Source organism: Rhinoderma darwinii, chromosome 5 (assembly GCF_050947455.1).
Source record: "Rhinoderma darwinii isolate aRhiDar2 chromosome 5, aRhiDar2.hap1, whole genome shotgun sequence".
Lineage (NCBI taxonomy): Eukaryota > Metazoa > Chordata > Amphibia > Anura > Rhinodermatidae > Rhinoderma > Rhinoderma darwinii.
Genome location: NC_134691.1, coordinates 207,871,072 through 207,897,227, shown reverse-complemented (window position 1 = coordinate 207,897,227; position 26,156 = coordinate 207,871,072). Strand labels below are relative to the sequence as shown.

At 42.0% G+C, this 26,156-nt stretch overlaps 1 protein-coding gene across 1 annotated transcript in view; it reads right to left on the bottom strand.

The window, feature by feature from the left end:
- The window catches only part of SLC9A3 (solute carrier family 9 member A3), a 220,115-nt gene that overhangs the window by 124,424 nt on the left and 69,535 nt on the right, over positions 1-26,156 (bottom strand). Inside the window, exons 3-4 of the mRNA XM_075826897.1 lie at positions 20,881-21,041; positions 13,146-13,224 (exon numbers count right to left, since the gene is read on the bottom strand). Of these exons, the coding sequence (XP_075683012.1) occupies positions 13,146-13,224; positions 20,881-21,041 (240 nt within the window). The remainder of the gene's footprint in view (positions 1-13,145; positions 13,225-20,880; positions 21,042-26,156) is intronic.

The following is a 26,156-nucleotide window of genomic DNA, read 5'->3' as shown; positions in this document are numbered from 1 at the left end:
ATTTTTTGGTTACCTATAGGGCCGGGTCTAAAAATATTAAGGCGGATGCACTGTCGCGTAGCTTCATGGCCAGCCCTCCTTCGGAGGAAGATCCTGTTTGTATTTTGCCTCCAGGTATAGTCATTTCCTCTATCGAGTCCGATTTAGTCTCTGAAATTGCTGCTGATCAAGGTTCAGCTCCTGGGAACCTTCCTGAGAACAAGCTGTTTGTTCCCCTGCAATTCCGGCTAAGGGTACTTAGGGAAAATCACGACTCCGCACTATCTGGCCATCCAGGCATCCTGGGTACCAAACACCTCATTACCAGAAATTATTGGTGGCCTGGTTTGCCTAAAGACGTTAAGGCCTACGTCGCCGCCTGTGAGGTTTGTGCCAGGTCCAAGACTCCCAGGTCCCGACCAGCGGGCTTACTGCGTTCGTTGCCCATTCCCCAGAGACCTTGGACACATATCTCCATGGATTTTATCACCGATTTGCCTCCATCCCAAGGCAAGTCGGTGGTGTGGGTGGTGGTAGACCGCTTCAGTAAAATGTGCCACTTTGTGCCCCTCAAGAAACTACCCAACGCCAAGACGTTGGCTACCTTGTTTATCAAACACATCCTGCGTCTCCATGGGGTCCCCGTCAATATTGTTTCTGACAGAGGGGTACAATTTGTTTCATTGTTTTGGAGAGCCTTCTGTAATAAGTTGGGGATTGATCTGTCCTTCTCCTCTGCTTTCCATCCTGAAACCAATGGCCAAACGGAGAGGACTAATCAGTCTCTAGAACAATACTTAAGATGTTTTGTCTCTGACTGTCAATTTGATTGGGTTTCTTTCATTCCCCTCGCCGAATTTTCCCTTAATAACCGGGTCAGTAACTCGTCAGGGGTCTCTCCCTTTTTCTGTAATTTTGGGTTTAATCCACGGTTCTCCTCCGTTTCACCTGGTTGTTCCAACAATCCCGAGGTGGAGGTCGTTCATCGGGATCTGTGCACAGTCTGGGCCCAGGTTCAGAAGAACCTAGAGGCGTCCCAGAGCATACAGAAGGCTCAGGCCGATAGAAGACGTTCTGCTAACCCCCTGTTTGTGGTCGGGGATCTGGTGTGGTTGTCATCCAGGAACTTGCGTCTCAAGGTTCCGTCCAAAAAGTTTGCTCCCCGGTTTATTGGGCCGTATAAGGTCATTGAGGTCCTCAGTCCTGTCTCTTTCCGGCTGGAGTTACCCCCGTCTTTTCGTATACACAACGTGTTTCATGCCTCCCTCCTGAAACGCTGCTCCCCGTCCTTGGCCCCCTCGAGGAAACCTCCTGTTCCCGTCCTCACCCCTGAGGGGGTGGAATTTGAGGTGGCCAGGATCGTGGACAGCAAGATGGTCCAAGGCTCCCTCCAGTACCTGGTCCATTGGAGAGGATACGGGCCCGAGGAGAGGACTTGGGTACCCGCCCGGGATGTTCACGCTGGGGTATTGGTCAGGAGGTTCCACCTGCGTTTCCCCAGTAAGCCAGGTCCACTTAGAAAGGGTCCGGTGGCCCCTCATAAAAGGGGGGGTACTGTAAAGGATCTGCCAGGCACTGCTTCGGGGTTAACTCCCAGAATTAATCAGTCAACACCTGAGTGTACATCCCTGAGACAGACACCAGCTTCCTCCACTCAGGCTGGCAGGCTTAGGAGTGGGAGAGCCTATCGCAACCTGGCCAGACTCAGCTAGCTCCCGCCCTCGGTCTATTTAAGCCTGCTCTTCCTGTCCATCTGTGCTTGTGAATTTCTTTCCTTGAGGTTTCCTGGCCCAGCTACAGCTCCTGCTATTTTTGATCCTGCTCCATACAGACCACGGCTTACCGACTACTCTTCTGCTTTTCGCTTTGTACCTCGCACTCTCCTGGCTTGACTCGGCTCGTTCACTACTCTGTTGCTCACGGTGTTTCCGCGAGCAACTGCCCATTTCCCTTGCTTGTATTCCCTTGTTTGTTTGTCGTGTTTGTCATGCACTTACTGAGCGCAGGGACCGCCGCCCAGTTGTACCCCGTCGCCTAGGGCGGGTCGTTGCAAGTAGGCAGGGACAGAGTGGCGGGTAGATTAGGGCTCACTTGTCCGTTTCCCTACCCCCCCCCCACTATTACAGCCACCTGTAACAAATAAATGGCCACTTTTTTGTACCAGGTTTTAGTTTTGCGTTTTACTAAATCGGGCTGTAAAACCTGGTCGCTTAAATCCACCCCCCCCCCCCATGTACTTGTTATATTCGGACACGCTCACTGGTTTGTGCTTGTCCGATGTTGCCCCTCTTACCCTCACTGCCACTGTTCCTGCGGTATGAATCGTGCTTAGCACATACACGTCTTTGCGATCCCTGAACTTGACCGCCAGCAATTCCTCAGATGCATAAGCACAGGAGTCTCCCTTTACCATGCGCTTCCCCACTAATTGCTCTGGAAAACCAATTCTGTTTTTGCGCATGGTACCACATGCCCCAGTCCTTGCAGCATGCAAATGCCTAAACAGGGGCACACTGGAATAAAAATTGTCGCAGTACAGGTGGTACCCCTTGTGAAGCAGAGGCTGCATTATCTCCCACACAATTTTGCTGCTGGTGGAAAGATCAGGGGGGCATCCAGGAACATTTATTGTGCGGTCCCGCCCTTCATAAATCCTGAAGGCGGTGGTATATCCTGACCCGCTTTCACACAATTTGTAGAGTTTAACGCCATATCTTGCCCTTTTGGAAGGTAGATATTGGCGAAAGCTAAGTCTGCCATGAAAGTTGAGGAGGGATTCGTCCACACTTACATTCTGCTCAGGGGTGTAGAGTTGCAGAAATAAATTATTCAGGGAATTTATTAGCGGTCTTATTTTGAACAACCGATCCCGGTTTGCATCGGTACTTGGGGGGGCCTGTGCGTTGTCATTGAAGTGGAGGAACCTCATTATTGTCTCATAACGAGACCTGGGCATTACTGCAGAATATACTGGGGTGGCTTGGGCGGGTCTTGTTGACCAGTAAGACCTAATGGAGGGCTTTTTGACAATACCCATATTTAGGGTGAGCCCCCAAATTTTTTTTAATTCCAGCAAATTGGTGGGCGTCCAATCTCTGGCATGGGTGGATGAAGGTTTCTGCCTTATATATTGAGTGGCATATAAATTTGTTTCGTGGACAATCTGATTTAGGATGTCGTCCGTTATAAATAAATGGAAGTAATCCATTTGGACAAAATTTGTATTGTCCACGGTTATGCCAGGAGTGCCAGTAAATCCGTGGATTCTAGGCCCAAAAGATGGGGCAAGTGCCCATACAAGAGCCTGGACTGGAGGGACCAGGCTGTCCCGTGCTACAGCGCTACTTGGCCCTGCGCTTTCATGTTCTGCAGTTTCAACTGCATCAGGGACAACGTCCCCTGAAGATGAACCTGAAGTGACGCTGTCATCATCACTACCTAAAACAGGTTCCATCTCGGACGCCATCTCTGATGCGGTCTCCGACTCAGACCACAGCATGGCGTATGCCTCCTCGGCGCTAAACAACTTCCTCGCCATAACGTAACTAACACTAACTAAACAAATTTTTTTATTTTTTTTATAAAACACACAAACTAACTGCTATATATATCTACACTACCGCTAACAAAAAAATAAACCGCTATTGCTATATATATTATATATATGTGGATATATATATAATTATATACTCCCTACCTGCCTATTCTAATAGAATAAAAGATAGAAAGGTAGATATATAGAAAAAAAGATAGATGGATAGATAGATTGTATAGATAGATAGAAATCTATCTATACAGAGAATGTTTTAGAGTGTAACTGTATTTTTTGTGTAACTGTAATCTTCTGGCAGCAATTCTCCCGAGTCTCTTCTTCTCCTCAAACTGAAACAATGTTTGAGGAGAAGAAAAGAGGCAGGAGATTTACTGGCAGAAAAGTCAAAATAAAACAAATGTGGTCGCTGTGTTTTCACAGCGACCACATGTTCAGGGACCATCAGATTGGTCCCTGATACTCTGCCCAGTGCCCAGAGCTGTTGGTAACAGCGTGGGCACAGGGCTGTGTGCACGCGATCGCGTGCACACTGTTTTCTATGCAGAAATGCATGTGATCGCTGTGGTTGGTTGTCACAGCGATCACATGTTCAGGGGCCAATGGCTGTTAGCAACAGCCAGGGCATAAAGCTGTGTGCACGCGATCGTGCGTGCACAGTCTCTGAAGTGCCGCCGTAAATAGTCTATACGGCGGACTTCAAAGACCCTGACCGCTGGCCGTATAAATACGGCCAGCGGTCGGGAACCTGTTAAAAAACTGTGTGCAAGTTTACCTAGAAGAATTGATGCTGTTTTGAAGGCAAAGGGTGGTCACACCATATATTGATTTGATTTAGATTTTCACTGTGTTTATTGACTTTGTATTTTGTTAATTAATTAAAAAAAACTATTAACACTTCTATATTTGAAAGCATTCTTACTTTGCAGAATTTTTCCACAACTGTCTAAAACTTTTGCATAGTACTGTATACACTCCTCAACATTGAAATTGCAACACCAAGAAGGGCAAGCCGTAAGGTTATGCAAATTGAGGAAGTAGCAGGTGTAGGTAAGATCTGCAAATCATCAAAATTTTCAAGCATGTGGGAGGGGCATAAAAGCCAAATTGAAAGTAACGTTTTTTAGCCACATGAAATCTCAAAAATCGGATCAAGTGGTGTGGGATGATTGTGAGATCCCTCCTGTTCGTTGACGTGCCAGTTATTGACACTTGTCGCAAATTGATAGGGACCGAATCCTTGAACTGGGAGACCTTGGTTTATCACTCTGGCAGATCGCTACGTGCCTAGGCTGAGATGTTGGCACTGTTCCACGTTTTGTGTGCCAGAGGATGAGAGAACAACAACGAACGGGAATGACAGCAAGAGGTGTGTGGAGGCGAACCGCTGCACGGACGGATCATATGATTGGAAGAATGTAAGAATATATGTATATACTGTATGTAACAATTGCAGTATTTAAAAAAAAGACAATGGGGGAAATTAATCAAAACCGGTGCAAAGCAAGAATGGAGTAGTAGTAGTAGTAGTAGTAGTAGTAGTAGTAGAATGGCACTTTTACTTTGCACCAGTTTAAAAAAAATTCCCCCACTGTATTTTGTCTTTCCCAGAAACACTAATTGACACATGTCTGCTGCCACACCTAAAGGGAATGTACTTTTTTTTACTAATTAGATACCGAAACGTATTATGGTAGACTTATTATTCAATATGCGCCAGAATTCTGGTGAACATGCAATGCATCACATCTTTAACAGTTTTAGGCACTTTTTGCGCATTGCTGGATAAGAGGGCATGACCTACCGGAGAAGGGGCATAGCCTAGTGGACAGGGGGCTTGGTTTAAAATGCACCGGTGTGCGCCAACATTTTGGTGCAAAAACTAGCATGAACTAAGCCAACCACAAGTTGGTCTAACATGACTAGCAAATTTATCATACAGCATGCACCACTTTGATATTTGTGATACATCTTCTGACTGTCTGGTCAAAGTTTATGATGTCTAAATATCAGAAAGCATAGTAAATAAGCCCAATATTTTTTTTTTCGGATCTACATTTTTTATGTGGGCAGCCATCTTGCCTGAACTTCTGTGATGAACTGTGAACAGCAGTTCAGAGATAATTTTTACAGCAGGCACATGGACATAAAAAAAACCAGTCAGAAAACAAGATATTTACTTCTAATGGATAGTGTTCTCCACTGGCATACTCTGTGATATGTGCAGGGAGAAGGAAGAGGTGAGCTGTCCCCATCACCTATTGTCAATGGTGTGGTCCTGTGTTGTGTGCCTCCATCTTTATAATAAGGTGATACCTTTTATTGTAAGGTGATGTTCACATCACATTTTCCGTTTCCGTTTAACCATACCAACTAACTTTCAAGTATTGTAAAGAGGGACAATTCTTCCATCGCTTGAAGTGTGCTGCAGCAATTTTTTTTACATTTAGTTATGCCTTTTACCCGTCCAATCCCTGTCCATACACACCCAGTTCCCTTTGTGCCCTCACACAGTATCATGCCTCCACAGAGCCCCCACACAGTATCATATACCAGTAGTGCCCCCACACTGAATTATGCCCCCATAATGTACTCATACAGCATCCTACCTTCAAAGTGCTTCCCCACAGTATAATTCCCCCATAGTGCCCCAAACACATAGTATAATACTGCCATAGTGCCCCCATACACGGTATCATGCGCCGATAGTGCCCACCCACAGTATAATGGTCCCATAGTGCCTCCTACAAACAGTGTAATCCATAGTGCCTCCACACACAATACAATGCCCCCATAATTCCTTTCAACAGTATAATGCCCCCATAGTGTCTCCCCACAGTATAATTCCCCTATAGTGCCCCTCACACAGTATAATGCCCACATTATGCACCCACACCAACAGTATAATGTCCTATACACATTATAATGCCCCCATAGTGCCTCTCACATTATAATGCCCTTATTGTGCCTCCCCAAACAGTGTAATGCCCCCATAGTACCTCTCCACAGTATAATTCCCTATAGTGCCCCACAAAATGGATAATGCCCCCATAGTTCCGCCCCACAGCAAAATGCACCTTTTGTGCTCCACATAGTACAATGCCCTATTGTGCCTCCTAAAAATAATAAAATAAATACTTACTTAACCGCGTTCCCATGACAAGTGGTAGAGATCACTCTGCTCCTCTGGTCTTTGCTTTGTGTGGCTCGGTGCAGACAGACGCGATTACGTCACTGCAGCAGCAAACCGCTCTCTGCTCCACCTTTGGATTCAAGTGTATCTGCATCCTGAGGACGCAGATATAGTTGAAACCGGGCTCTTTTGGCCTCTGTCTGATAATGGAGCCCTATGCACATTTATGGCATGTATGTCAGGAGCTTGCCTCGCATACACACTAAACCTAGGCAGAAAATGTGATGTGAACATGGCCTAATAGTGCTTGTGACAAGAAGAAAACTGAATATGGAAATGCTGACCGCTACAGAACAGGAAGTGAGTGTCAGCCTATTTAGACCTCAATGGCTAGTGCGAAAGCTGCAATAGTAACATGGAAAATTTAAAAAAAAGAACCCATCTTTCATTTGGATCTGTTATCATGGTACGCTGCCCTGTTTGTCTGATATTCTATTAACCCAAATAGCACAAAACGATATTATGCTATTTAGCTAATAGCACCTAACAAAGAATACAATGCTGCCATTAAACGGGGCAGCGTAGTATGGTGACAGATTTGCTTTAACCAGTTCCCGACCGCTGGCTGTGTATTTACGGACAGCGGTCAGGGTCCTTAAAACCCGCACCATAGACTATTTACGGCGCAGGTTTTAGCTTGCTGCCCGAGCGATCGGGCAGCTGAATGTCAGGTCTCCTTGCTGCTTCTATCTTCTCTGATCTCTTCTACACTTACTCAATGAGCGCTGTGTATATGAAAAGAGGCAGCGGCAGAGACTGGTCACATGACAGCCGGGATGCCGTTTGTGGCAGACTGCTGCTGGTTCTTACTAGACCCAGCACAGCCCTAATAGTCACTATGGGAGGGCTGATATCCCCTGTAACTGGGACTGATGTGCAGCCCCAGTTACAGTGGAAAAACAAGGTGTAAAAGAAGAAAGATAAAAAACATAGTCCCCCAAATGTCTTTGAGGGACAGACCATAATAATAAAAAAATAAAAGTAAAGTAAAGTGCAAAAAAAATGTAATAATAATACACATAAAATACCCACCCCAAAAAAACTTTTCCCCCCCGCCAATCATTGTCGTAACGCTAGCCCTGAGGCAATTACCATAAAATATACATGTAATATATTAAAATTTACAGCAAACAATGACAATCACAAATAAAAGGTCTATTTTAGGGTAAAACTACACTACCATTCAAAAGTTTGGGGTCACCCAGACAATTTTGTGTTTTCCATGAAAACTCACACTTATATTTATCAAATGAGTTGCAAAATGACTAGAAAATATAGTCAAGACATTGACAAGGTTAGAAATAATGATTTTTATTTCAAATAATAATTTTCTCCTTCAAACTTTGCTTTCGTCAAAGAATGCTCCATTTGCAGCAATTACAGCATTGCAGACCTTTGGCATTCTAGCTGTTAATTTGCTTAGGTAATCGGGAGAAATTTCACCCAATGCTTCCAGAAGCCCCTCCCACAAGTTGGATTGGCTTGATGGGCACTTTTTGCGTACCATATGGTCAAGCTGCTCCCACAACAGCTCTATGGGGTTGAGATCTGGTGACTGCACTGGCCACTCCATTACAGATAGAATACCAGCTGCCTGCTTCTTCCCTAAATAGTTCTTGCATAATTTGGAGGTGTGCTTTGGGTCATTGTCCTGTTGTAGGATGAAATTGGCTCCAATCAAGCGCTGTCCACAGGGTATGGCATGGCATTGCAAAATGGAGTGATAGCCTTCCTTATTCAAAATCCCTTTTACCTTGTACAAATCTCCCACTTTACCAGCACTAAAGCAACCCCAGACCATCACATTACCTCCACCATGCTTGACAGATGGCGTCAGGCACTCTTGCAGCATCTTTTCAGTTGTTCTGCGTCTCACAAATGTTCTTCTGTGTGATCCAAACACCTCAAACTTCGATTCGTCTGTCCATAACACTTTTTTCCAATCTTCCTCTGTCCAATGTCTGTGTGCTTTTGCCCATATTAATCTTTTCCTTTTATTAGCCAGTCTCAGATATGGCTTTTTCTTTGCCACTCTGCCCTGAAGGCTAGCATCCCGGAGTCGCCTCTTCACTGTAGAAGTTGACATTGGCGTTTTGCAGGGTACTATTTAATGAAGCTGCCAGTTGAGGACCTGTGTGGCGTCTATTTCTCAAACTAGAGACTCTAATGTACTTGTCTTGTTGCTCAGTTGTGCAGTGGGGCCTCCCACTTCTCTTTCTACTGCGTGTAGAGCCTGCGTGTGCTGTCCTCTGAAGGGAGTAGTACACAACGTTGTAGGAAATCTTCAGTTTCTTGTCAATTTCTCGCATGGAATAGCCTTCATTTCTAACAACAAGAATAGACTGTCGAGTTTCACATGAAAGCTCTCTTTTTCTAGCCATTTTGAGAGTTTAATCGAAATCACAAATGTAATGCCCCAGATTCTCAACTAGCTCAAAGGGAGGTCTGTTTTATAGCACTAGCACCTCTAAACAGCAAAACTGTTTACAGCGGTGCTAACATAATTGCACAAGGGTTTTCAAGTGTTTTCTAATCATCAATTAGCCTTCTAACACCGTTAGCAAACTCAATGTACCATTAGAACACTGGAGTGCTGGTTGCTGGAAATGGGCTTCTATACACCTACAGTGAAGGAAATAAGTATTTGATCCCTTGCTGATTTTGTAAGTTTGCCCACTGTCAAAGACATGAACAGTCTAGAATTTTTAGGCTAGGTTAATTTTACCAGTGAGAGATAGATTATATAAAAAAAAAAAAAGAACAGTAGTCATTTTTTCTAGTTGATGATGAGGTTTGCACACATGTTAGATGGAATTTTGGCGCACTCCTCTTTGCAGATCATCTGTAAATCATTAAGATTTCGAGGCTGTCGCTTGGCAACTCGGATCTTCAGCTACCTCCATAAGTTTTCGATGGGATTAAGCTCTGGAGACTGGCTAGGCCACTCCATGACCTTAATGTGCTTATTTTTGAGCCACTCCTTTGTTGCCTTGGCTGTATGTTTCGGGTTATTGTCGTGCTGGAAGACCCAGCCACGAGCCATTTTTAATGTCCTGGTGGAGGGAAGGAGGTTGTCACTCAGGATTTGACGGTACATGGCTCCATCCATTCTCCCATTGATGCGTTGAAATAGTCCTGTGCCCTTAGCAGAGAAACACCCCCAAAACATAATGTTTCCACCTCCATGCTTGACAGTGGGGACGGTGTTCTTTGGGTCATAGGCAGCATTTCTCTTCCTCCAAACACGGCGAGTTGAGTTAATGCCAAAGAGCTCAATTTTAGTCTCATCTGACCACAGCACCTTCTCCCAATCACTCTCAGAATCATCCAGATGTTCATTTGCAAACTTCAGACGGGCCTGTACATGTGCCTTCTTGAGCAGGGGGACCTTGCGGGCACTGCAGGATTTTAATCCATTACGGCGTAATGTGTTACCAATGGTTTTCTTGGTGACTGTGGTCCCAGCTGCCTTGAGATCATTAACAAGTTCCCCCCGTGTAGTTTTTGGCTGAGCTCTCACCTTCCTCAGGACCAAGGATACCCCACGAGGTGAGATTTTGCATGAAGCTCCAGATCGATGTCGATTGACAGTCATTTTGTATGTCTTCCATTTTCTTACTATTGTACCAACAGTTGTCTCCTTCTCACCCAGCGTCTTACTTATGGTTTTGTAGCCCATTCCAGCCTTGTGCAGGTCTATGATCTTGTCCCTGACATCCTTAGAAAGCTCTTTGGTCTTGTCCATGTTGTAGAGGTTAGAGTCAGACTGATTAATTGAGTCTGTGGACAGGAGTCTTTTATACAGGTGACCATTTAAGACAGCTGTCTTAAATGCAGGCACCAAGTTGATTTGGAGCGTGTAACTGGTCTGGAGGAGGCTGAACTCTTAATGGTTGGTAGGGGATCAAATACGTATTTCTCTGTGCACAATGCAAATAAATATATATAATTTTGACTATGTTATTTTTTTTATTTTTTTTTATATAATCTATCTCTCACTGGTAAAATTAACCTAGCCTAAAAATTCTAGACTGTTCATGACTTTGACAGTGGGCAAACTTACAAAATCAGCAAGGGATCAAATACTTATTTCCTTCACTGTATGTAGATATTGCATTAAAAACCAGATGTTTGCAGCTAGAATAGTCATTTAGCACATTAACAATGTATAGAGTGTATTTCTGATTCATTTAATGTTATCTTCATTGAAAAAAACTGTGCTTTTCTTTAAAAAAATAAGGAAATTTCTAAGTGACCCTAAACTTTTGAACGGTAGTGTATGTTATTACGAGAAAAAAAATAGCTAAAATGTAAAATACTTATTTTTTTAGTATTATTTTCAAACTTTAAGCCTAAAAATTCTAAAATAGCAAAAAGGATGTATAAAAAAAAGAAACCTGAATTGTCTACGGAAAAAACAATGCAAAAATCACGTCGCTAGCCCAAGAAATAAAAAAAGTTATTGCCGAGTTATTTAACTAACGAGTGCTAAAAAAAGACTAAACGGTGTCTGGTCCTGAAGGATCAAAATAGCCCGGTCCTGAACTGGTTAAAACATGATGGCAGAGATTACTCTACTAAGCTGTGTCAAAACAGGTGCAAAGTTGGAGTTGTTGTTAATGGCAACAAATCATATTTATCCTTTTATTTTTCAGAGGCCTTTTGGAAAAATCAAAGCAGCAACTACTCCATTTTCTCTTAAAATCAGTTTTGATACTTCCACACACTGCAGCATATTCTTTGGTCAGAAAATAAAAATTATATTAGATTAACTTTCCTAATTTCAGTGAGAAAATCCTGTATGGAGAGAAGAATTTCTATTGACTTTCTAAGACTGTCTATTTGTATTGAGCCCATACTCCGATACATTTATTTCAGGAAAAAGCCGAACAGACACGAAGCGGCTGAGCGCTCACATGAGCACTTGAGCTGCTTCGTTCTAGCAATTGGTGGGGGTCTCAGTGCTCGGACCCCCACCAATCCAAACTTCTGACATGTTACTATGACATGTCAGAAGTATGTCAAACATTTAGCTACACTTTACCCCTTTCCCGCTAATCTGTACATTGATTTCAGGAAAGAGTTTTTAAATATGGCGCCAGCTCAGAAGCTTCTGGCTTCTGTTACACAGAAGGGACCCAGCGGCAACGCTTGGAATCAGAAACAGCTCTGATCGCCAGCATTTAACCCCTCAGATGCCGGAGTCAGATGTGACCACCGGAATCTGAGGGGGTTTTACTGCTCCTTTCACTTCGGGAGCTGGTGTATTCCTATAGCAGCTGGGAGCCTTGTGAGTGACCCCAGCCCTGCTATAGTAATATTGCTAATAACAGGTCTCAATAGCAATGTACTGATTTTGCCATAGATTGCAATACTGTGATATTGAGGTATATTGAATAAGCGATCTAATGAAGTACCCTAGGGGGGCTAAAAAAAAGTAACAAAAAAATGCGAATTTTTTTTTTTTTTAAAGTATTAGAAAAAAATATATATATACTGTATATATAAAAATTCAAATCACCCCCATTTCCCCAGATCACAAATAGAAAAAAATTATAAAAAAATAAACATTAACAAATCAGGTATCCCCATGTCTAAAAATTGGTGAACTATAAAAATATAAAAATATTTATCCAATACGGTGAACGCCGTAGCGGGAAAAAAAGATCAAAATGACCAAATCACTGTTTTTTTGCCACTTCAACCCCAAAAAAATTGAAAGAAAAAGTGATCGAAATGCCAGATATTCCCCAAAATGGTATCAATAAAACCTACATCTTTCCCCTTACTAAAAAGCGCCTTATACAGCGCTATACACAATGATATTAATAAAAAAGTTACGGGTGTCACAATATGGCGGTGCAAAATTATTATTTTTTTTTTTCAAACATTTACATTTTGTTAAAGGTACTAAAACATAACAAAAATTATTTCAATTTGGTATCACCGTGATCGTACTGACCCGCATAATAAAGGTAATGTGTCATTTTCACCGTACATTGAATACTGTTTTTTTTTCAGCTTCCCAGTACATCACACATAATATTAAATAGTGCAATTAGAAAGTACAATTTGTCCCGTAAAAATTAAGACCTCATATGGCTGTGTCAACGAAAAAATAAAAAAGATTATGACTTTTTGAAGGCAGGGAGGAAAAAAAAAACAACATAAAAATAAAAACTAGTCTGGTCCTGAAAGGGTTAAAGTGAATGTTCAGTGAATGTTAATCTAAATAGGTCCAAAATTCTGTGCTCATTTATTTTCATAATTTATAAGGTCCAAATCCCATTTCCATCCACAAAGCCAAAAAATGAAAGGTAACTATTATTGTTATCGACTGTCATGTACCCCTGGATCATAAAGAAAATGATTGCATTAATATTAATGAAAGTAGCAAGAGTTTATATATATGAATATACATACCTACACCTTTGACACAATCCACACCAGTAACATGTTCACCACCAATGGCAACAAAAGAATCGAACACGTTATATAGTACCTGAAATAAAACATGCCGTTAAAAGTAGTATTTAAAAAGACACTGTAACTTGCTTTCTTGTAAATTAACTTATTTTAAACATAACGCTGGGTTCACCCAGTGATGCAGGTTTTATTTTGTTTTTCCTAAAGAATCCATCATCAACATACATTTTTGTACAAATTATTTTTAAATCATAAAGTAAAATATCTTGTGGTGTATGAGTTCTGTTTTCTTAACCCCTTAAAGCGGATCTGTCAGCTGAATATGCTGTCCTAGGTAAGGGCAACATATTGCAGGCATACAGTCCCAGACTTCGGGTGGTGTCCCGCTGTCCCAGGTGGCTGGTGGCATATCCCGCTTTCAACTGTATCTGTGTCCTTAGGATACAGATACAGTTGAATCTAATGGTGAAGCACAGAGCCGACAGCTTCCTGCTCCCCCATTCATTATGTTTTGCTGGCCGTGATCGGCTCGGCACAGACAGGTGTGATGCAGTGATTTCATTGCGCCTGTCTGTGCCGAGCCACTCATAACACAGACCGGAGGAACAGAGGGATCTCCTCCACTCATCGTGGGAACGAGGTTAATTAAGTATTTATTTTTTATTTTTATTTATTAGGCACTATGGGGGCAATATACTGTGTGAGGGCAGCTAAGGGGGTTTTATACGGTGTGGGGGCACTATGGGGCATTATACTGTGTGGGAGCAGCTATGGGGGTATTATGCTGTATTGGTGCAGCTATGGGGAATTATACTGTATAGGAACTGCTATAGGGGCATTACACAGTATGGGGGCAGCTATGGGTGCATTATACTGTGTGGGAGGCACTGTGGGGCATTATACTGTGTAGAGTACACCATGGGAGCATTACACTGTGTGGGGGGCAGCTATGGGGGCATTATATTGTGTGGGGGAAACTGTGGAGAAATTATACTGTGTGGAAGCCACTATGGGACATTATACTGTGTTTGGGGGGCTTTATAGGGGCATTTCATTGTGGAGAGGCACTATGGCAGCATGATACTGTGTGGGTTAAACTGGGTGTGTATGTGCAGTGAATGGGTGGTGTTAGGGCTTATTCACATCACTGTTTGCTTTCCGTTGCGGGGTTCCATCGGAGGTTTCCGTCGGGTGAACCCCGCAACGGAAAGTGAAACTGAAACCACAGCTTCCGTTTCAGTCACCATTGATATCAATGGTGATGGAAACATCGCTAATGGTTTCCGTTCGTCACCATTCCGGCAGATTTCCGTTTTTCCGACGGAATCAATAGCGCAGTTGACTCTGCTATTGATTCCGTCGTTACCATCTGAGCAAGAGCCCTGATGGTGGAGTCGCATGCGTCCAAACATTTATACCGTGTAAGGAAAAGGAGGAATATGCTTTCCTATCAGAGGCACACAGTAAAAATTTAGAAAAGTTTGAGAGAGACACCATGCACAAAAAATACAAGAATTATAATAGGGTCATGATGGACTACCAATGCTCTGGTGTTTACAAATGGCAAGCAAATTTTTAAAGAGAATGGTTTTACATCGCACATCCTATCTTTAGTGTTAATGTAAATAAAAATAAGAGCAGAAATTTAAATAAAAGTACACCTCTTCCGGAGAAGAGCCTGGATAACAAAGCTATGCAAGGGAGATATACACAATGTAAAAGGGTTACACACGATAGATATGTGAACCTCTATTTGAGACCATATGAAGGAGGATTAATAATATAGAAAGGGGGGAGAATATGTACCCGGTCCAAAACTAAGTTACAATTGTCCGTCTCCGCACAAAATGTTTTATAATGGTTTTCATAGTTAAAGAGGCTCTGTCACCAGATTATAAGTGCCCCATCTCCTACATAATGTGATTGGCGCTGTAATGTAGATAACAACAGTGGTTTTTATTTTGAAAAACTATCATTTTTGAGCAAGTTATGAGCAATTTTAGATTTATGCTAATTCGTTTCTTAATAGACAACTGGGCATGTTTTTACTTTTTACCAACTGGGCGTTGTAAGGAGAAGTGTATGACGCTGACCAATCAGAGACCAATCAGCGTCATACACTTTTCATTGTTTTTTCTATAATACAGAAGATTTTACAAGAGAACTACAACTCCATATTTATTGCCCAGATTTTGAAGTTTTTAGAAATATCCCACATGTGGCCCTAGTGTGCTAATGGACTGAAGCACCGGTCTCAGAAGCAAAGGAACACCTAGTGGATTTTGGGACCTCCTTTTTATTAGAATATATTTTAGGCACAATGTCAGGTTAGAAGAGGTCTTGTGGTGCTAAAACACTGAAAGCACCAAAAAAACCATTTGGCAAACTACACCCTCAAGGAATTTATTAAGGGGCATAGTGAGCATTTTAACCCCACAGATTTTTTTGCTGAACTTATTGGAATTAGGCCGTAAAAATTAAAATCGAAATTTTTTCCAATAAAACAGAAAATGTCCATTTTTACAAGGCATAAGGCTGGATTCACACGAGCGTGGCGTTTTTGCGGACGCAAAAACGTGGCGTTTTGCGCGCGCAAAAACCACTAGACAGCTTCGTGTGTCATCAGTGTATGATGCGCGGCTGCGTGATTTTCGCGCAGCCGCCATCATAGAGATGAGGCTAGTCGACGTCAGTAAATAATCACTGTCCAGGGTGCTGAAAGAGTTAACTGATCGGCAGTAACTCTTTCAGCACCCTCGAAAGTGAATTCCGATCACAATATCGAGCAACCTGTTAAAAAAAAAAAAAGACGTTCGTACTTACCGAGAACTTCCCTCCCGGCCATTGCCTTGGTGACGCGTCCCTCTCTTGACATCCGGCCCCACCTCCCTGGATGACGCGGCAGTCCATGTGACCGCTGCAGCCTGTGCTTGGCCTGTGATTGGCTGGAGCTGTCACTTGAACTGAATTGTCATCCCGGGAGGTCAGACTGGAGGAAGAAGCAGGGAGTTATCGGTAAGTCAGAACTTCTTTTTTTTTTACACGTTCATGTATATTGTGATCGGAAGTCACTGTCCAGGGTGCTGAAACAGTTTAAAGAGGCTCTGTCACCAGATTTTGCAACCCCTATCTCCTATTGCAGCAGATCGGCGCTGCAATGTAGATAAGAGTAACGTTTTTTGTTTTTTTTTTAAACGAGCATTTTTGGCCAAGTTATGACCATTTTTATATTTATGCAAATGAGGCTTTCTACAGTACAACTGGGCGTGTTTAAAGTTAAAGTACAACTGGGCGTGTATTGTGTATGTACATCTGGGCGTTTTTACTTCTTTTACTAGCTGGGCGTTGTGAATAGAAGTGTATGATGCTGACGAATCAGCATCATCCACTTCTCTTCGTTACCACCCAGCTTCTGGCAGTGCACAGACACACAGCGTGTTCTCGAGAGATCACGCTGTGACGTCACTTCCTGCCCCAGGTCCTGCATCGTGTCGGACGAGCGAGGACACATCGGCACCAGAGGCTACATTTGATTCTGCAGCAGCATCGGCGTTTGCAGGTAAGTCGATGTAGCTACTTACCTGCAAACGCTGATGCTGCTGCAGAATCAACTGTAGCCTCTGGTGCCGATGTGTCCTCGCTCGTCCGACACGATGCAGGACCTGGGGCATAAAGTGACGTCACAGCGTGATCTCTCGAGAACACGCTGTGTGTCTGTGCACTGCCAGAAGCTGGGTGGTAACGAAGAGAAGTGGATGATGCTGATTTGTCAGCATCATACACTTCTATTCACAACGTCCAGCTAGTAAAAGAAGTAAAAACGCCCAGATGTACATACACAATACACGCCCAGTTGTACTTTAACTTTAAACACGCCCAGTTGTACTTTAGAAAGCCTCATTTGCATAAATATAAAAATGGTCATAACTTGGCCAAAAATGCTCGTTTTTAAAAAAAACAAAACGTTACTGTTATCTACATTGCAGCGTCGATCTGCTGCAATAGGAGATAGCGGTTGCAAAATCTGGTGACAGAGCCTCTTTAACTCTTTCAGCACCCTGGACAGTGACTATCTCCTGACGTCGCGTACCGTAAAATGCTTTGCCGGGTTCGGTCAAAACGAGTTCGGCCGAACCCGGTGAAGTTCGGTTCGGTTGTCCGGATTCGCTCATCTAAAAGACACTCCGTTTGGATGTTTGTAAACAGAAAAGCACGTGGTGCTTTTCTGTTTACATTCAGAGTTTGACAGCTCTTGCGCGAATCACGCAATTCGCACGGAAGTGCTTCCGTGCGGCATGCGTGGTTTTCACGCACCCATTTACTTCAATGGGTGCGTGATGCGCGAAAAACGCCGAAAGAACGGACATGTTGTGACTTTTTTTCAGCGGACTCACGCTGAGTAAAGATCACGCACATGTCCGCGCGGCCCCATAGACTAATATAGGTCCGTGCAACGCGCGTCCAAATCATGCGCGTTGCACGGACGTGATTCCCGTTCGTCTGAATAAAGCCTAAAGGCAATACCCCATATGTGGCAATAACCTGCTGTTTGGATCCACGGCAGGGCTTAGAAGGGAAGGAGCACCATTTTGCTATTGGAGCTCAAGTTTTGCTGGAATGGTTTTCAGGTGCGATATCGCTTTTGCAAAGCCCCTGAGGGACCAAAACAGTGGAAACCCCCAAAAGTGACCCCCATTTGGGAAAATACAGCTCTCAAGGAATTTATCGAGTGGTATAGTGAGCATTTTGACCCCACATATTTTTCGCTGAATTTAGTGGAATTAGGCAGTGAAAATGAAAATCTACGGGTTTTTTTTAAGAGGCTTCTGTACTTGGCAGACAGGAGGCTATTATTAGGCATCCGGTCTGCCAAAGCAGCGATCGGAACCAATCTGGTAGTAAACACCATGGATGCAGCGCTCGTTTTTGAGCGCTGTATCTGAGGGGTTAATCGGTCGGAGCGGAGGCTAGCTCCAGTCCTGGCCATGCAGCAGAGTGTCAGCTGTAATATACAACTAACACCAACAAAGAACCGCCAAAAACGTGGTCAGAGAGCCTCTATGACGTCATCACAGGTCAAATGTATATAAAAACATAACAAAAACAATCGTGCACATTTAAAAAAATAAAATAAATATACCTAAAAGACATATCAATGCAAGGGATAATTATAAATAGTAACAAATGTTGAAAATATTTTGAAATGTTACAAAGTAATCGAATGTATGGATCTAATGTTCAAAACACTTCTAGGATGCGGGGTAGTAGTTCTAACAAGCGGCATAAGTGGAACATAAGAGTAAACTGTACTTATTCATAGATGAACACCTCTCATTAGTGTCAAAGAATGCAGGGGTACCTTTCCATATAAAAAATAGATCGTCTATGTAACGTCTGTAAAATAAAATATTATTTGTGAACATAGGGTTAGCTAAAATATATCTTCTTTTTCTTCCACTCATATTAATTTTTTAGACCTTGCATCAGCAAAGATGATAACGGATCATTAGTTACACGGATGGCAAAGATGATAACGGATCATTAGTTACACGTACACATTTTAAAACTACGGATGTTAACAGCTATTTGGATTTTAAAAGTGCCCATCTCCCTGCTTGACTCAAAAATATACCCTTTGGACAATATAGACGTATTGTTAAGAACTGCTCCAGCAAAGAGCATTTCGATCAAGAATGCAGAATATTGTCCAAAAGATTCAAAGAAAAACATTTTCCAACCAATCTTATCAAAGGCGCAGAAAAAAGAGCGGCTACACTTTCCCGAGATTAAAACAAAGAGAACATTTATTGGATTTTTAAAATGGCTACTCTAAGCTCAGGGAGACTAAATGATCTTGCTGAAACTGCTCTTGATTGACACTTCCAGTATTACTAATCTTGAGTTATTTTCTTAGATTTTTTTATTTTTATTCTGTTTTTTTATATATTCCATTTTATTTTTCATTATTATTCGTATTAATCTTTATTAACTATTAATCTTGACTATGTTGCTTTTCATATTCATAATCCAATATGTCCATACATCCGTTCAGATATTCCAGCTGTCTGTTAATAATTAACTGGTTATTTTTACTATTTTTCGCTACATTTCCCACCCCTTACGTCTATTCCCTCTAATTACTCTTACCACACAGATTAGGTGTTACAATTTGCCCTCTGCTACATCTAACTATGACTACTTACCTAATGTTGCTTTGCTTCCTATGCCGATGGGGATTTGTGAACGCTGCCTCTCCAGCCTCTGCACCTTCTCCCCCATCAGCCACCGTAGTTTGGCTGACAGCTGATTGGTAGTGCTATGACGCCAGGGACGCTTAACTGAGCGTTTGCCTGTGTTCCCCGTAGCTGCAGGCGAACTGTTGCCCGTAACTAGCGGTTAGTATATAACTATTTAAATCCTTTCATTTTTTGGTATAGATGCATTCTTTTGACACTAATCAGAGGTGTTCATCTATGAATAAGTACAGTGTACTCTTATGTTCCACTTATGCCGCTTTTTAAGAACTACTACCCCGCATCCTAGAAGTGTTTTGAACAATAGATTCATACATTCAATTACTTTGTAACATTTCTAAATATTTTAAACATTCTATACTGTTTATAATTATCCCTTGCATTGATATGTCTTTTAGGTATATTTATTTTATTTTTTTAAATGTGCATGATTGTTTTTATATACATTTGACCTGTGATGACGTCATAGAGGCTCTCTGACCCCGTTTTTGGTGGTTCTTTTGTCAAAATACTGCTGTCAATCACTATTTAAACCAGTGTTTGTTTCCTTGCTAAGCTTGACCTGATGAAGACGCCGATGCGGCATTGAAACGCGTAGTCCGGATTAAGTAATAAATGGTTCTTTAATATAATTCCTCACCGTTTGTTCTTGATGGTAGCAGCACTCCTTTTTTTCGTTATTTTATCTGTCATTTCAAGCGGTTCCCCTTCCAGTGGACTAGCTTCTGAACCCAGCTGCAGCTCCATCACATATTTATTGCCTCTACCAGTGTTGTGCCTGCTGTTGCACAACTGGAATAGGTGAGTTCATATCACCTATATTGCCACGGTGTGATCTGCACCATGTGGCATCGTGTTTTTTGTCCTCCTTTCTAGATTCTGTATAAATTAGGACAGTTTGCTAAAACGGTATCCCCGACGTGTACCGTCCTTATGGAGGCCAAAAGGACTCACTTTTGGCCTTTGTCTGATACATATGGCAATTGGATACTGAAAACATAGTGCGAAAGATCCCTTAGTGATCAAAATTACAAACAATCACAACCACCTGTCCCTGCATTGCCTGTGCGTACTGGGACATCACATCTTCATGGCTGATGCATAGTGGGTGAATGTAATACAGTAGGGCCAAATTTGCATCCCAGCAGTCATAACTTTGTTTTTTTTGTTTGGCATAGCTGTATGAGACTTTGTTTTATGCGGGAATACCGTACGGTATTCATTCCGTAAAAACGACGGAACTCTTGCACAACTGAGAGAAACGGAAACCATTTGCACCAGATCCATCACCATTGAAGTCAGTGGTGATGCAAACGGAAACCTATGGCTTCCGTTTTTTTAATTCAGGGTTCCATTCTGACGGAAAGCTCAGACGGAATGTCAGAACGGAACCCTGACGCAGATGTGAACAAAGCCTTATTAGTATAACCATTGTATTTAAACAAGGTGTAATTAAACAGTAAAGAACATGTATTTACCACTGTAACTGCATCATTCAGGAGAGATTCGCCAAAAACAATGATAAATAAGACCTCATTGACATGGACCTCTTCAAATACAGCAAGAACAGCAACTGGGTCAACAGCAGCAATGAGGCTTCCGAAAAGAAGAAACTCCAACACACCAATCTCCAGATCCCCTGTAAATCAAGCAATTAAAAGAGCTAGAATTAATATATTATCACACATATAAATCCATATGAGACATGTAAAATATAGAGTCTTCTTAAAGGAATTATCCAGGTTGTGAAAATGTTGGGGTAAAGGCTGGAAATGAGATACATAAGCAAAAAAAGGGGTACTTACCAATCCTTTCCCCCAGCGATCCAGCACTGACGCTCCTGCGGCACTCCAGTTGATTGTTTATCTGCTCGTAGCATGTGATCACTGCAGCCAATCAGAGGGTTCAGCGGTCATGTGTTTTATTTCTGGCATTATACCAGAAATACGATTTGTCACCGCTGTGTCCCGCTGAATAACCTGACTCGCTGCAACAGTCACATAATACTTTGGAAAGGACAGGTACGGTAAGTACTGCTTGTTTTAGCTCATTTATCTCATTTCCAGCTGTTACCCTAACATTTTCACAACTCAGACAACCCCTTTCAATGTTTTTATTGTAAAAAAAATACACTATTACTTCTCCTACACAAACTGGCTATAGTTTAGGTTAGCACACGATATGATGAATATCTGATTTATTGAATAGATATCTATTACATGTGTGAAGGATGGTTTATTTGCTTATATTCTCTGTATTAAATTACATTATGCATTATCAAGCAAGATGCCGAATTACTAAGATATGTATTCTCCATTATTTTAATGACCTTTCCTCTACATAGTTGCTCAAGTCTCAAAGAAATGTGTTATCTTTATGTGTTCATAATATGGCCTTCATACATCTATGTTAGCGGGTTGGCTGAACGTCCAGACATAAAATGCAATTATTTCTCGTTATCGCAACAAACTCCCTCATGGTAAAGAACAGTTAACAACACCCCCATTGTATGTTTGTCTCCAGGTGTTACCTGATGTCAGCATTTTTAATGAAGAATTATAATTATGTACTTGAAATATTCTTATGGTCTGCTATAGGCTGAATAAGAAATATTGTCACATTGTCTCTGATTGGTTAACCTCAAGCCTAAACCCCTTTTGAATGATATTATTTTAATTGAGTTTGGCAATAAACCTCCAGAGGAGTATTTTGAGCATATCAGCAGTGTGTGTGTTATTTCTCCTCTCTCGATATATATCGGTATGAAATCTCCTGATTAGGATGCTGGATAAAGTTCCTGGCATGAGTGTCTGTTGGAACACTCGTCTAAATTTCACTCTAATATATTTGGAGCCATTGACTTCCACGACACATGAATGATCTTGAAAATTGTTTGTATTATGAATGTTGAGACTGATTTACAACCTTAAATGAAAAGCACATTGACGAAATGGACTCAGGAGCTGTGCCTGCTCCAACACTGGGTGCCAATTGCCTGTTAGGGCACGATTTGCCTGTTAGAGCATGCCTCCAGCATGGCCTAATGCTTTGCTTGTCAATGTCATGCTGACAGTTAATAATAACGATGTTTCAAAGCATTATGTATGCGATCAAACGATCGCCGCTTCAAGTCTCCTAGTGGAAAATAAATAAAATAAATCAAAACTATGTTAAATAAAGTTTTAGAAAAATAAAATCAAGTCTCCCCAAAAAAGTTATAAATACAACCTTTGTTAAATAAAAAATTATTTGATTTAAAAAAAAAAGTATTTCACCATAAAAATAAATATTTGATACTGCTGGTAACTTATTAATTCGACCGCACAGCATAATAAAAAAGTGAATAAACAATGGTGGAAGTGCTGTTTTGTTTTTTTTTTTGCATTTCACCACCCCCCCAAAAAAAAATTATAAAAGCTAATCAATAAATAATACATACTATTTTCTTATTCAAAGTTTTTATTGAGTTTCAATACACAAAGTTACAAGACATAGTGGAGGGAAGGCCTCCACACATTAAACGGAAGAACAACAAACAAGGTCGAGGACCAAAGCAAAGACAACAAAAACAAAAATCTAAAATGTGCATCACAACTCAATACAAAGGAGATTGTTCAGTATATGTCAGCAGCATGAATGAGCCAAGAAGCAAAACTTCAGAACATACATTGAGGCCACTGAATTCAAGCGGAGAAGGAGAGGCACATTACCCTAGACAGGGGAAGAGAAAGAATAGAAAAAGGCCCCAAGAGAGGGAGGAATAGGAGGGAGGGGAGAGGACATGGGGATCCTGGACTCCTGTTCCGGGGTATTATGAGTGAAACCAGCAGCAAATAAGCACTACAGTACACTTCACAGGGGCATAGGCCGACTCAGGTTACGGCCGTGAGGTATGAAGAGGAAGAAAGGAACACTATCCATGGAAACCACGTAGACGTATATTTTACCACAGCTGCCGGGGAATGAGCCACCAGGTGTTCCATGCGCCGTATCAAGGCAACCTCCCGAAACCACTCATCTAATGTTGGGGGTATTGCCGTTTTCCACCTACGCGGGATCACTGACTTTGCCGCCTGAAGGAGATGTCTAGTTAGTCACCTTTTATAAACGTGTATTGGTATCGGGAACATAAATAAAAGAGCTGCTTCCGGAGAATTGGGAACAGAGACTCCAGTAACCTCCAGTATCAATTTAAATACTGCATCCCAAAAACTCCTCAACGAGGGGCAACTCCACCACACATGAGACATGGAACCTCCCACAGCACCACAACGCCATTAATTGTCAGGCACAGACGGATACCATCTATGAAGAGCAGCCGGGACCCGGTACCATCTAGAGATAATTTTGTAACTCGTTTCCTGGGCCCTACTGGCTATAGAGGCTTTTTGAGAAAGGGAGAAACACAGCTTCCATTGTGCCTCCGTAAATGTAGTCTGTAATTCTCTCTCCCAGGCCCCGCAGAAGGAGGGGAGTTGGTGGGATCGCTGTGAAAGGAGTGGTTTATATAATGTGGAGATGGCATGAGTAGGGGGCTGGGTGGAGACACATAGGCGTTCAAAGTCAGTTAACAACCGGTGGAGATGTGTGCGTCGATTAACGGCTCCGTAAAAATGCTTTAGCTGAGCATATTCATACATACGGCGGGTAGAAGGCACATCGTCGGGGCATATGGAGGTTAAAGGGAGACGAGAGGAAGCAGAGAGGACCTGGGCAAAATACATGGGGTCGGTGGATGACCTACCTAGGAAGGAGCGACCAGCCTTACCAGCCGGAAAGGCTGGATTATCCGTAATAGGAGTTAAAGGACCCAGGGGGTCTACCAGCGTATTTCCAGGCCCTAAGGACCGCAATGCCAAGAGGGTATGGTGAACAACAAAGGAGGCTTGGGTCGGTCTATTGCCAGGCAGGGTCCACGGCAGGGTAGATAGGGTACTGGGACATAGTTGTTGAGCCAAACGGACCCACAGTTTGGATTCGTGATTATGAAAAAAATCTAAAACCCGCGCATGAGTTGACGCTAGATAATAGAGCCTACAGTCCGGCAGACCAACCCCACCCGCCTCCCTGGAACTGGTCAGAAGAGCTCGGCTCAACCGCGGACGACCAGTCGGCCAAATGAAGGAGCCAAAACACTGCGGAAGCCGCAACCAATAAGAAGATGGGATAGAGATGGGGATCGTCTGCAGGAGATAAAGTAATCGGGGGAGGAGAGACATTTTAATAATATTAATACGGCCAAACCAGGAAAATTCAGTCTTATGCCAGGAATTAAGATCAGAACGAAACTTGGCCAGCAGGGGGATGAAATTATTTGTAAACAGTTGTGTGAGGTCTCTACTTATACGGGCACCTAAATATGTAATGCCTCTGGAAGGCCACGAGAAAGGGAAGTTACTTTGGAGTAGCGACACTAACGGGACCGGGAGAGAAACATTCAACGCTTCAGATTTAGAGAGGTTGATCTTGAAATTAGACCATGTTCCAAAACGGGACAACTTGGACATCAATGAAGGGAGGGAGACATGAGGGTCTGTGAGATAAACCAATAAGTCATCAGCAAATGCAGAGCACTTATATTCCATCCCTCCAATGGTAATACCTTTAACATCCGTGTTGTTCAATACATACTATTTTGAGCTTATATGTAACAATAAAAAACTACAACTCAACCCACAAAAAACAAGCCTTTACATGGCTACGTTAATTGAAAAATAAAAAAAGCTATGGATTTCGGAAGGCAGCAACACAAAGATTCATTTTTTTCCATAAAACATGTTTGTGTAGTTTTAAAGTACTAAAATGTTAAATAAACAAACAAATTTGGTATCACTTCATTCATACCAACCCCAAAAAAGCTAAATGCAATGGCGGAATAGCGTGTTTTTTTTCTAAAAAAAAAAAGTTATAAAAGTTGATCAATAAATTATATGTAACCCAAAATGGTGCCATTGAAAATTACAACTCTTCCCATATAAAGCAAGCTTTTATACAGCTGAATGGAAAAATAATTTCTTATGGCTCTTGGAATGCGACGATGATAAAAATGAAAAAAAAAATCTTGGTCGTTAATGAACAAAATGAATTATGTAAGGTGTACCACGGTGCATATAAAAAAAGATTTCTAAGGAAACTTCAATTGCTACCATTAGAGCTGAAGCCCGGCTGTCATCAGACAGCCAAGCACCTGCTCCAGCCTGCACGACACACCCGTGCAGGCCTTAGACTACGCCGCCATGGAAAGGCGACAGCTTAGCCTAAAGCCAGTTAGTGACCGCTGTGAAAAGGCGTATTATTGGTGGTCACTAACGTTTTAAAAGTATTTGTTTTTGTGTCGCCATATTCTAAGAGGCATAACTTTATATTTTTTTACGGCGTTGCTGTATATTTTTTGCGGGACCACTTATTAGTACAATTTTGGGGTACATATATTTTGATCGCTTTTTATTGCATTTTTTTGGAAGGAAGGATGAACAAAAAACTAAAAAATGATGTCATTGCTTTTATTTTATTTTTAAGGCGTTCACCGTGCTGGTTAATTAACATAATAGTTTTAGAGTTCGGATCATTATGGACGCAGGAATACCAATTATGTGCAATATTTTTTTTTTTTTCATAATAAACATTTTGGGATAAAATTGTTTTTTACCTGGGATTTTTCATTACTTTATTATTAACCACTCCCACCACTGCCATTTTTCTGTTTTTCATTTTCGGTTTAATCTCCCACCTTCCAAAAGCCATAACTTTTTTT